This window comes from Manihot esculenta, chromosome 10, assembly GCF_001659605.2.
Source record: "Manihot esculenta cultivar AM560-2 chromosome 10, M.esculenta_v8, whole genome shotgun sequence".
Taxonomy (NCBI): Eukaryota; Viridiplantae; Streptophyta; class Magnoliopsida; order Malpighiales; family Euphorbiaceae; genus Manihot; species Manihot esculenta.
In genome coordinates this window covers 31,134,434-31,147,355 of record NC_035170.2, presented here as the reverse complement: position 1 = coordinate 31,147,355, position 12,922 = coordinate 31,134,434, and the positions used below count along the sequence as shown (strand labels likewise).

The window sequence follows — 12,922 nt, the reverse complement described above, 5'->3', positions numbered from 1 at the left end:
AACGAGATATGCTCTTTGATGTCTCAATTGCACCCTTGGAAACTATTGCTCCAGGAGCTACCAAAAGCTAGCCATTTGTCGAATATTAAACAAGAGGGACATAGATCGTGCGTTAAGCAACCTGCAGGAGCTTGGTTGTGGATGAAACGAGACAAAACTTCCACCACCACCTCCGTTGGAACCAGAACAGAAGAAGTAAAGGCAGGAGGGCAAGAGCTGGAGCTCTTTTCAAAAGGAAAAGAGGGTCTCTTCTTCGAACATATAAGAACAACACATGCAACCAAAAGAAAGACTTGCACATATTACTTGATCAGGAGAACGAGACAAAACTGAGCATGTACAGCTCATTCTAGAGGCAGAGAGGTGAAATTCACTCTCCAGATTGAGAGGGGAGCTCTCCCGCTCAGAAGGGAATGAGGAAGTTTCTGAGAGGCAGCTAGAACCAATGAGACATAAAAGACAAAAGATTTTGTCTTAAAAACAAATGGAGGATGGGTTCTATTTCACTGATATTGCAGCTGTGAGAGACTACAATTAGAGTTCTGATTAAAGTTAATTAAATAAACAAAAAATGAAAAAAAATAATAATTTCAGAAAAAAGAGATATAAAAAATAATGCTAGTCGACGCCTGAGAGATTCGAACTCTCGCGGGGAAACCCCATGTACTTAGCAGGCACACGCCTTAACCACTCGGCCAAAGCGTCGAGATGTTATCTACATGTGGAAGTTTATTAAATATGAAAAAATACAACAAATCTGGAAGTGTTTCATCATGGTGGAACTGAAATCTACTATGTCCTGGCCTTCCTCGCAAAAGGGCATTCCAAGTTATAAAACTTTGAGGTCATGAGGAACCCCATAGCCAGAAGAAGGGATCAGTGCATAGCCATTACAATTTAGAATAGAGGGTTGTGCAAAAGTTTTGAGACAACAGTTAAGGGCAAGACAAGAAAGTATTATGTAAATTTTGGTAATGATGGTAATAGTGAGAATTGGGTCTTCATAATGTCTTTCCATAAAAGCAATTCCATTATATATATTAGTTATCAATGTTCTTCCTCACTGTTGTATGCAATTATGACTACCAATTTTATATGAATCTACACTCTTGTATTTCAATCCATCTTCTCTTCAAAACAAAGGGAGGGATATAATATATTAAATTCGTTGTAAAGCAAATTCCTGTATAATATTACAATATTATACAATATTACCATTATACTACGATTGCATATGTAGAATAACGGTGATTCTATATAATTTCTGTACTGTTGGAGTTATATAATTATTTCATTTTTGCTTGAATGACTGGAAATTGGCCACCTTTTATATGGTGGTGAGGATTTATGCTTCTCTTTCAAGCATTATGATTATAAACATTCATCACAGTTCCAAAAGCAGCATATACATTAATTGCTTTCCCTAATTTATTCATGTATAGATCTCCAAGCTTTCATCATCAAGCCAAAGCAATCTCTGCTCTAAAAATTTCGTGTTTAAAAACCTGTAAAGCTGCCCCCTTCCCTTGTCAGAAACTCCATCTCTCTCTCTGAGAACACTGAACAATGGCTACCCACAGAAAAATGGACAGTGAAGACCAAGAAGCCTTGTTTCACTCCTACCCATGTGCCTATTACGTGCAGAGCCCATCCACAGTTTCTCATGCAAACAGTTCAGAGCTCAAAACCCAGAATCCTGAATCCACCTTTCACTCCCCTTCAAGATCCGACAGTAATAGTCTCCTCAATAAGAACCCTGACGTTTCAAGATTCACTCTCTCTCGCTACTCCTCCTCTCGTGGCTCCAACAACTCTTTCTTGAATGAGAAGAAGATTAGTGGAGATGAGAATGGTGTCAACCGTTTGATCACTGTTGATGGGCATGGACGTTGTGGGGCGGAGGAGGAGGATGAAGATGATGAGTATTATTATGGGAGGAAAGGTGGGTGGTGGTGGAGATATTGTTCTTTTAGAAGGAGCAATTCTTGTGCTTGGATTTCTTTGCAAATAAGTTGGAGACTTTTGGTGAGTTTGGGAGTTGCGTTGCTTGTTTTCTACATTGCTACTAAGCCGCCGCCGCCAAAGATGTCCATCAAGGTAACATGATCCATTTCTCCTCTCTATTCTTTGTCTTCTTCTAGATATTATAATCTAGTGCCAATACTAATTGTCTGCAGCCTTCTCACTACTAATGGTCTACTACACATCTTTCGCACTGGTCTTATAATTTTCTTGGATTGTATTACAATTTTGAAATGAAGGGTTGGAAGTGAATGAGTGGGTTTAGGCCTTATTCCACAACAGTTTTTTTAGATAATGTGTAGGGGTTATCATTACCAAATTCTTTTTTCCTTTTTGAAAAAAAACATTGAAGTGAGAAAAGGTGATGCAGATGGCAGGAATCAAGGAATTTGAACTAGGGGAAGGAGTAGATGGGAGTGGTGTTACAACTAAGATCCTCACCTGCAACTGTTCAATGGATCTCGTGATAGAAAACAAGTCCAAGCTCTTTGGTCTTCACATTCAACCTCCACTTCTTCAAATGTTCTTCGGTAGCCTTCCGTTTGCTATGTCTCGTGTAAGCATATGTTATCTCCTTTAGATTTTACCTTCAGTTGTTCTTTGGTCACCTTGTTTATATGTTAATAGAATTTATGATAAATTGAGCGTTAAAACTGAGTTATAGTAAATGAAATGGTGAGTTCAACCCAGCAGGGTTCAGAGCTCTATGCTGAAACAAGGGGTTCGACAGTGTTCAAATTGTACGTGGGAACCAAGAGCAAGCCCATGTATGGAGCTGGAAGAAACATGCAGGACATGCTAGACTCTGGAAATGGATTGCCCATATTGATTCGAGTGAGCTTGAGCTCCCATTTTCATGTCGTTTTAAATCTTATCAACCCAAAATATCATCACCATGCACAATGTCTACTGCTTCTGGACACTACGTACGATCTCAAACATCGTACCCAAACGTACAACAGCACCTGCACAATGTCCTAAATCCTTCTTCTTCTTTTTCATTACACAGATTAAAAAAAAGGGAGGAAAATTACAGAAAGTGTTGACAACTCGTATCAGCAAATTAATTAATATATGAAATATTATGTATATAGGTATATATATATGTTGTAAGAAATTAAGGTTCAAAGAAATTATGCGCTTGTATATATATTTCATTTCGTTTCATTTTTTTTAAATTTAATACATATATTATATTTCAGAATTAATTATAATTGAGTAATTTACTTGAAGTTAAACAATGAAATTTTAAATAAAATTATATATATAAAATGCAACATATGGACAATACGGTAAAAAAGTACAAAATAATTATGATAAAATAATAAACTCATTTTTATTAATTTAATTAATTGTAAAGAATTGAATAATTATAAAAAAAATATATGTCTGTTTTCTTATTTATATGTTAGTTTTCAAACAGAATATATTAAAAAAATATTATATATTTATACGTTTATAAAAAATATAAAAAATTAAAATAATTTTATCTAGTGTATAATCCATAATCATTGAATTCATATCTCTACATTAGTTATTATTCTACAATTAATTGAGCAATGGTTAGCATCTGTTAACATCTTTTTAATTTGAATGCACTACACCATAATAAATTGAAAAAGAATACAAACAAAACATACCTAATTAGTGATATTGAAGCCATACACATAAAAAAAAGCTCATATTGATTACTAAAATCCCATTAAAAGCTTGAAAATTACAGGATTCTAATATCCAAAATCTTTATGATTATGGAGTGGTGATTGGTAAATTTGAATTCTTAGCATTATGAATGTTGTGCATGGATGTCAATTCTGCAAATTGGTTACACTGATGAAAAGCAGTATTCCTTATCAAAACCAGTAGCTTAGCCATTACAATTGTAAATTAGTAAAGTCATTATCATAACTTGTTAAACCTTAGACCAACTCCAATAATTAGGGTTGCACTTAATTTTTTGATTCCCTTTACATTATCTTTCGTAACGAAATAATTTAATTTTTAAAATTGGTATGCAATATTCACGCGCTATTACATCTTAAAAATTTTAAAAATGATATGTATATCATTTTATTTTAAAAAAATTAAATTATTTAAAATTTAAAAAATTAAAAAATCATTGAAAATTGATTGTTAAATTAAAAAAAGATATTTATATTAAATATTAATCACGTGTCATTACTATTTTTACCAATAACTGATTATAGTCGGTGACTGTGACGCTAAATAATGCTAGAGATTTATGCTGTGGCAAAACTCATCCTCGTTGATAGTCCATATAAATATTTATGTTTTGAATTTTTGATATTGCTTAGGAATTTAATGATGATGAGAAGAATTTTGGTGAATTAATATATGGTGCATGTGTAAAGATAGATGAGTAGAATCCAATTCATATTCTAATGAAATTGGCAATAATAATAATGGTTGCTTTAGTTCAGTTGAACTTGACATTGTGGAATATGCGAATTCCACACGAAAGTGGGATTTCATCTCTTCATATTACAATCTTGTACGATATATCCAATTTCATGAGTTTCTTCAAGATTATGTCTTCACCATCTAGAAACCATTTTTGGGATTTTAATTTCAATTTAAGAGACCATTTTTTCTATATATATATTTTTTAATAAAAACTGAAAGAACTGATTTATTTTATATTTTTAGTCAATGAAATAAGCCGATTAATTATCTATTAAATATTTAGTAATAAATATGTAAAATAATAAAGGAGGCATTAGATTTTATCGAAAGTTTTAACCAATATTGTTTGGTTAAAATAATATAAAAGAAAATGATAGATTAGAAATCGAAAAGTATTATTGAAATTTTTTAAAAATTGAAAAATGAGTTTCAAATAATTAAAGAAAAGCTATTTATAATAAAAAAAACTCTAATATGTAAAATTATAAAAATATCTAAAAAAATAATTAAATTGTAAAATTGACCCTCTAAATGGTAGAATTTTTGCCTCTAACTTTATGATAGACCTGAGGTTTTTATCATACTTTTCAAAGTGGTACGTCTCAAAATTTCCTTTTAAAAAGTTATTATGGGTTTCTATCGGATATCGGCAGCAAAAATTAGGTCCAATCCAAATTTATCAAAGAATTTAAAACTAATTGTTCAGTGTCACAAAAACCAAAGTATGTTACCATAACACGAAATATTCAAAAATTTTATATTATTTTTTTAAAAAAAATTATTAATTAGAGTTCTATATCAATAGAAAAACTTTAAGCTAATTTATTTATCTTAAATATATATATAAATCGATATGAGGAAAAGCATCCTTAAAATCGCAAAAAACAATATTTAATCATGATATTTAAAAGTTAGTAATTATCTTTTGCGGATTTTTATTAACTTGGCATGTTTCTCTCTATATTGATATTGATGGAGATCTAGTTGAGGATTCTATGCTAAATTTTTTATTATCAAAATAATTTTAATATAATCTTTCGTTATCTAAAAAGAAAAGAGAAGCCTAAACTTTTGAGTTTGATTGAATGTTGTAATATTTAAGTTTTGAGAGATTAAACAAAGGGAAGATAGCACTAAGCCTTAATGAATTAATTTATCAACAAATTGCAAATAAGAAAATCTTTTGGTCCTACAAATTTATGAAAATATTGTTGTTACATGGACAATTGTACTATGGTGTACCTTCTCTTTCTCTTTCTCTCTCTCACGCTATAGCTATGAGGTTGTAGTGGAGTCTTATCTCATCAACAACACCAAACACACCACTATGAACTAAAAACAATTGCCTTTTTTCTCACTTGTTATTATGATGCCATAGGCCTTATCCAACTTGTGTTCACTAAGGCAAAAGGAGAAAAATGATGAAAACTATATGATATTCTGAAATTAAATAGAATTTACGGTATGAGTATAAGCTCTTTTGGAGAGTAAGACGTTTCTCTCTTTTTATCCCTTTTCAATTTATCTGCTAGTGACGTTTAACGACCTTTTTACTGCAGCGCCACCTGTCTCTGTCATTTATATCCGTATGTACGGACGCGTCAGAGCCCCTAGGCTCCACGCCAGGTGGCCATTTAATTCCTTCTTAGCACGTATGCGGGCAGGGCTGTAAAGTGACTGTGTCTGCCTTGCCTACCTTTTGTTAGGTCATCGGAGAATAGGACTGCGAGCGTGTCTGGTTTGGCCTGTTTCATATCTTCAGGTCGGGGTGCTCCACGTGGGTTGATTATCTATGAGAAAAGTCTGATGGGTTTTGGACCAGCATTTTTATCTTGGAACTGACCTCATCCATGGTAGGGAAAGTCCGGCGGTAATAAGGAATGATGAAAACTATATAAGGAATGATGCAAAGCTGCAAAGTGACTAAGCCTGCCTTGCCTACTTTCTGTCACGTCATCAGGCTGAGTTCTCAGAAGATGGGCCTGCGAGTGTATTTGGTCCGGCCTGTTCATATTTTCGAATCGGGGAGCTCCATGTGGGCTGGTTCATCTATAAAAAAAGCTTGGTGAGTTTTGGACCAGCATTTTTATTTTGAGTCTGACCTCGTCTAGGTTAGGAAAAGTCTGATGGTCATCATTGTATATAAGGAATGATGAAAACTAGGAGTGATGAAAACTATATAAGGGAAGAGATGAGAAAATTAGGTAATGTAATAATAGGTAAGGATATGGTAGTAATGTTGGAGATCCTACGTAGCCCACCTGAGCTAGAAGCTTTGGATGTTAGTGTCACCTACTAAAACCACTTATATTTTGTACCAAAAAAGTTAGACAATGTAATTTACAACAATATTTATTTATAGCTTTTTCTTTTTTCTTTTTTACTTTAATTAATTAATTGAAGAAAATTGGAGACGGAGTGTATCCATAAAAGGAAACTCAAGGGTTGGCATTTGGCCTGCAAATGCAATCAAGTTGGTGGAAAAAAAAAAAAGCTTTGAAGTTTGCTGCAAAGATCGAGAAGGACTCTCTCTATATTTGCTACTTTTCTCCAGAAGGTACAATGATTTTCATTAGCTATATATACTAATATTTATAATATTCATTTCGTTAATATTATCAATATATTGGTATGTATATTTAGTTCTTTGATGTATATTTTATTTTTAAAATTAAATTTAATAATAAAAAATAATTTTTTTTAAAAAAAATATTTTATAAATATAAGTTATTTTCTATATATAATATTTTATGTTTTTATTAATTTAAATAAGAAACGTAAACTCAAGATTTCAGAGTTATTAATTTAATTCCATCATTACTGATTAAAGCTTATTGGCTCCTTTAGGTTAGTTTAGGCAAGCAAACCTTCACTTTACCTGCTATTTGAGTATTTATCTGGGGGAGGAGACTCATCGAATCTTCCTTAAACAAAATACCAAGGATTTTTTTTTTTTTTTACTTATAGATTTTGTTTGAAAATGAATAAAGATATATGAATGTAAGTATATTCTGGCAAATATCAGTTTTTGTCTTGTATTTATAGGTAAAAGTAACTTTTTTTAAAAAAAAAAATTGAATTTTAACCCTAACTCAATAAAAATTACAACTTAAAATAAGACGGATTAAACTCTATAAAAGTTTTAATCAATAATATTTGCCTAAAATAAAATTTAAAAAAGAAAAAATTAAAATTCAAAATCTCTTATTAAACTCTTAAAAATTAAAAAATACTTCGACGGTTAAGAAAATACCTATTTATAATAGTTAAAATCATAATATAATAAAATGTAAAATTAACTCTTAAATGATGAAATTTTCACTTGAATTTTGTGACAGATTTATGGCTCTGATAATATTTTTGAAAGTCGTGCGTTTTAAAATTTAATTTTTAAAAAGTTATCGTGAGTTTATGATAAATATCAACAAAAATTAGAGCAAATAGTTTATGGTTAATTGTTTCGCATTACGACCAATTACAACTCTAGTACAATTAAGCTAAACTGATTAAATAATTATAGTGAATATCTGTAACGTAGAAATGAGGATACGTGTATGTTTATACGTGACCTTATTGTGGCATCTTGTCCCATTGTTAGCTGGGGAGACAAAGAACTGAGGAAGGTTTGTGCATGAAGTGAACATGAGTCACATTTTCCAATAAATTTGATTTTCTTCAAGTTTTCTAGTAAAATAAAACAAATCATTATGCTTGATTTCTGTTTTCTGCATTATTTTAGTAATTAAATGACTCTCTTGTGAGTTTACAGGCGAGCTTTGTGGCCAGACTAATTAAAATATTAAGAAAACATCTGAACATCACCATATTTAAGAAAATTTGTTGAGCTATAGACCAGCTTATTTGACCATGAAGTTTATGTTGCAAAGATAAAAGTTCGAAATGATCTTTGCAGAACTATCAAACTCTACAAACTCATACTTCCTTTAACATGTGTTTCCATCTATAGAACAACCAGGGAAGTTCAACTATATTTAGCCCAAGATTAAGGCAAAAAGCATACAAACTCATACTTTAAATCTCCATGAGCTACTCCACTGGCATTAGCTTTTGTTTCATCTTTAACCTTTCTAGAGCATCTTCCTTCTGATAAAATCTTGAAAGCAAGTTTGGTTTTTGATCATTATTTGTTTTCTGGGCTGATAATGTGTTGTGACTTAAGAGATTGTTGCTGAGTTAGGTTTATAAGCCAAGAATCTAACAATTTGGCAAACGGCCTGACGTCGTGTTCTTTCATTTCTGTCACAATTGTTCTAATGATAAATCAAATCTGTAATGTGCATGAATCTTGCATGGTTGTTGATGGAGTTCAATGTTAATTCAATTCATGAACTCTGCAGGTTACAGATATTATTTAACTTGTGAGAATTGAAGCCACACCCACAAGCTAAATTCAGTTATTTGCATAAGAAACAAGTGAGGTCTTGATTTGGTATCATGGCTGAGGATAGAGCTTTGCAGCAAACTGAGAGAAAATGGAAGATGCCACTCCTGGTTTTCTTTAGAGATGCAAGGTATAGTCCCTCTTTTTTCCATATATTTTCGACGTTTTCATGTCATACGCAGAACTCGAATTTCAATATCAATGAGTTAAAACTCGATCACAATGTCTTAGTTTTTGTGAACAAGCTAACGTGGGTTATTTTGCAGACTTGTTTTTAAGATGGATGAACTTGGTTCTGAGATACTAAGGATTGCAGTACCTGCTGCTATGGCTTTAGCTGCTGATCCCATTGCTTCGCTGATTGACACTGCATTCATTGGCCATCTGGGTATGCTTCCATTTCCATCTCCTTCGTTGAGTTTATATCTGTTTTCAAGAAAATTACAGCGAAATATCTGCATTTTTTTTACAGAAGAAGAGTGCTGAGTCTCTACAGAAATCTCTAAATGCATTTGCCAAGTGAAAGCTGATTTTCATTTTTTTATTTCTTTACAGGACCTGTGGAAATAGCCGCAGTTGGAGTTTCAATTGCCATCTTCAATCAAGCATCAAAAGTTACCATATTCCCATTGGTTAGTATCACTACTTCATTTGTTGCTGAGGAAGATACTGTTCAAAGGGTGAGCAAAGAACCACAAGAGGTGGAGAACTTGGAAAAGAAGGATTCAGGTAAAACCTCTGTAGTGAAAGAAGATGTCATGCTTGAGAACTTGGAGAAAGGATCAGCAACGGACACTGAAAAGAATAAAGATTCAATTCCAGAAGATGGTATTTCCTCTCTCTTTCAAGCTCATTCTCTCCATTAAGGGAAAAAAAAAAATGATAGTGTTTGATGTTTTCTTCAGCAGCTACATGCAAGTCTCCCACTTTTACTGAAGGCAAAGGTGTCAATGAAAAATCAAACAATAAGAAGAAGGGAAGAAGACATATTCCTTCAGCCTCAACAGCACTCATTGTTGGAGGAATTCTTGGTCTTGTTCAGGCAATATTCCTCATTTTCTGTGCAAAACCTCTCCTCAATATCATGGGTGTGAAATCTGTAAGCACCTGTGGATTCCAATCTATTCATTTGCATGCATGGGAAATTGACATAAATAAAGTTTCTGATCAAAATTTGATCTTATTATTAATTCTGCTTTCTGCTGCTCTTTATTGAATAGGAAAATAACAGTTCATCTCTTGAAATATTGAACAGAATTCCCCAATGTTAACTCCTGCAAGGAAGTATTTGACATTAAGATCACTAGGTTCTCCTGCAGTTCTTCTGTCTTTAGCCATGCAAGGAGTCTTCAGAGGATTTAAAGATACAAAAACTCCATTATATGCCACTGGTGAGAGACCTTTTTATTTTTTTCAGCTTTTTCTCATAGATGTCTCTTATTTCTTGAAAAACGTGATTCGATTGATGGGATTTAACATGATACTTATGAGATTGATATTCCAAAATTTTCTTTTTAAAGCGTATAGATTTAAATTTAGGAGAATTCCGTATTTTTCTAGAAATTTCTTAAATTCTAATTGTTTCGTAACAACAAAAAAGAGATTTTTTAACAAAAAAAAAACCTCAATTCAAATAGAGAATACTTATCTAGAAGTTTTCGCAATTCAATCATATAAAAGTTTTCACAACGCAAGCATGTATAATAAAATTATTTACAAATTATTTTGTCTGGCACAAAAAACAAAAAAAATTAAAAAAAAGAATTGAATAGAGTCAGCTCCAATTATCGATCATTTTTCACCTACTCAAGATGATTAACCCATTTTTTATTAGTTGGATCAAGGATATATATACGTAGCTCATTAAATTTCCATTTTCCATTCCCAACAGATGAGGGAATCCAGTCCCAAGCGGTGGGACGTTACATTTTCTTTTTGTTCTTCTAGTTTAGATTCATGAATTTCAACTCTTTAAATTTCATCTTACTTATTCTTCCTGCAATAGTTGCTGGAGATGTAACAAACATCATTTTGGATCCGATTTTCATCTTCGTCTGCCGGTTGGGGGTCAGCGGTGCAGCCATTGCACATGTTCTTTCCCAGTAAGTATATCATCTTCAATATTGTCCGATTTGACTTTAATTAGTAAACTAAATTATCTTGTTCTGAGTAATCTTTCTTGGTTTTCTAGGTACTTGATTTCACTTATTCTCCTGTGGAGGTTAATGAAAAAAGTTGATCTCTTACCACCAAGTCTTAAAGATTTACAATTTGGTCGGTTTCTCAAAAATGGTAAGGAGTACTTTTGATTTTTGTTAATGTTCAAGGTTATCTTATCACTATTTTTAACTTCATTTTTCTGCCGGGATTTAAGGTTTCCTATTGTTGGCTAGAGTTATAGCTGCTACTATCTGTGTAACCTTAGCAGCATCAAGGGCAGCAAGGCTCGGTTCGACACCAATGGCTGCTTTTCAAGTCTGCTTACAGGTCTGGTTGACCTCATCACTTCTTGCAGATGGCTTGGCTGTTGCTGGACAGGTAAGCTTCAATTTTCATTCTTTTTTTCTTTGTACAATCCGCTCAAACTGAAACTGGAACTCGAGACCTGAAACCCAGTAAAAGATTTCATTACCACTCAGATAAAGCCCATTGGTTTTGACTTGAACTGAAATGTGTGCTTCTTTTTTATCATTCTTTCAGGCAATCATTGCCTGTGCATTTGCTGAGAAGGACTACCAGAAGGCAACAACTGCGGCAACTAGGGTTCTGCAGGTATGCCAATGAACACTACTAACATCATCTGAATTCTCAATTTCTGCTAAAAAAATTCAGAACCTTAATCTTCTTTGTTCTGCAGATGAGTTTTGTTCTTGGCCTGGGGCTAGCTGTTGTTGTTGGAGTAGGTTTGCATTTTGGGGATGGAATTTTTTCAAAAGATCCTAATGTTCTTCACATTATAAGCATAGGCATTCCGGTAAATATTTCATTTGGCTTCAACTAAGACTCAGACCCGAGTCATTAAAAATCTAAATACGATTGCAGTACTAATGAGCTAAAGCTGATAATTCTGTTTTTGGGTATCAATCTATCCATCAGTTTGTTGCAGCTACACAACCTATCAACTCGATAGCCTTTGTTTTTGATGGTGTGAACTTTGGAGCATCTGATTTTGCATATTCTGCATATTCAATGGTAAGTACATTAGCAGAATGAGTTTGAGGCATTTTACAAATCAGTCCAAAAATTTCTTTTTTTTTTTCAACGGAAATTTTCTTGTGTATTTCAGGTCCTTGTGGCTATAGCAAGCATTGCAGCCATTTTTGTTCTTTCTAAAACTGGTGGGTTTGTTGGAATATGGGTTGCTCTAACCATCTTTATGGGGCTACGTACATTTGCTGGTGTATGGAGGTATAATTCTTCCCTTTCTTTGAAGTAAATTGTGGGATGCTTAACATGCACTAGAAAAATATAAAATAGTATAAAACTATTAAATAATTTAAATTAATTATTTTAAACTAAATGTAAAATGAATTTAAAAGAGCCTCCCCAGCCTAGACAGAGTAAGGGGAGGCTGATTTACTACGGCAAAGTAACAGAAGTTCTACTCCCAGAAAAACTTCTACAGAGAAAAATCTCTCTTTAGGAAACTACAGAGAGGCAAAAAGTAGTGATGTTTCAGATATTTACTTAATAAGAGAAAGGTAATTTTAGAGGGAAATTTTTTTCTTTTTACATGAAATTATTTGAGGGTATATTTATTTTACATGCTATAGCTAATTTAAGAATTTTTCTTTGTTTTTTTTTGGCATAATCATTGAAATAGAACTGCTACTATGTTTGCAGAATGGGGACTGGAACTGGACCATGGGGTTTTCTCAAAGGTCGACTGTTGCCATAGGAAATATTCTGACCAATATAAACTCTCATATTTTCTCTTACCCATTTTTGCCTCTCCTCTTGTTGTCTCTCCCTTTTGGCTGTGGCTTTGGCTTTGATCTCGTCTTCTGGACAACTATATATATATATATACACTCTGCTTTCTGCAGTTCCTTGCATGCTTTTTCTATTATGGAT

At 32.9% G+C, this 12,922-nt stretch overlaps 2 protein-coding genes and 1 non-coding gene across 5 annotated transcripts; 2 read left to right on the top strand and 1 right to left on the bottom strand.

The window, feature by feature from the left end:
• Positions 1-623: 623 nt before the first annotated feature.
• On the bottom strand, positions 624-705 carry TRNAS-GCU. The gene has a single exon. It is a non-coding gene; the product is annotated as a tRNA-Ser (tRNA).
• Positions 706-1,428: 723 nt separating this feature from the next.
• Positions 1,429-3,149, top strand: LOC110625263. 2 transcript variants are annotated; one of them, XM_021770868.2, is made up of 3 exons: positions 1,429-2,097; positions 2,393-2,578; positions 2,713-3,149. In XM_021770868.2, the coding sequence occupies exons 1-3, from the start codon at positions 1,567-1,569 to the stop codon at positions 3,001-3,003; spliced, it is 1,008 nt and encodes a 335-aa protein (XP_021626560.1). In that variant the 5' UTR covers positions 1,429-1,566; the 3' UTR covers positions 3,004-3,149. The 2 variants fall into 2 exon arrangements, with proteins under 2 accessions (XP_021626560.1, XP_021626562.1); XM_021770870.2 differs by having other exon boundaries at positions 1,430-2,097; positions 2,716-3,149.
• Positions 3,150-6,903: 3,754 nt separating this feature from the next.
• On the top strand, positions 6,904-12,903 carry LOC110623926 (protein DETOXIFICATION 43). Of its 2 annotated transcripts, none has more exons than XM_021768947.2 (14): positions 6,904-7,003; positions 8,805-8,978; positions 9,115-9,236; positions 9,404-9,676; positions 9,754-9,947; positions 10,104-10,239; positions 10,854-10,950; positions 11,040-11,140; positions 11,223-11,386; positions 11,549-11,620; positions 11,706-11,822; positions 11,945-12,040; positions 12,135-12,256; positions 12,692-12,903. In XM_021768947.2, exons 2-14 carry the CDS (start codon positions 8,902-8,904, stop codon positions 12,744-12,746), a joined length of 1,626 nt encoding a protein of 541 aa, XP_021624639.1. In that variant the 5' UTR covers positions 6,904-7,003; positions 8,805-8,901; the 3' UTR covers positions 12,747-12,903. The 2 variants fall into 2 exon arrangements, with proteins under 2 accessions (XP_021624639.1, XP_021624640.1); XM_021768948.2 differs by having other exon boundaries at positions 6,905-7,003; positions 9,757-9,947.
• Positions 12,904-12,922: the final 19 nt, after the last annotated feature.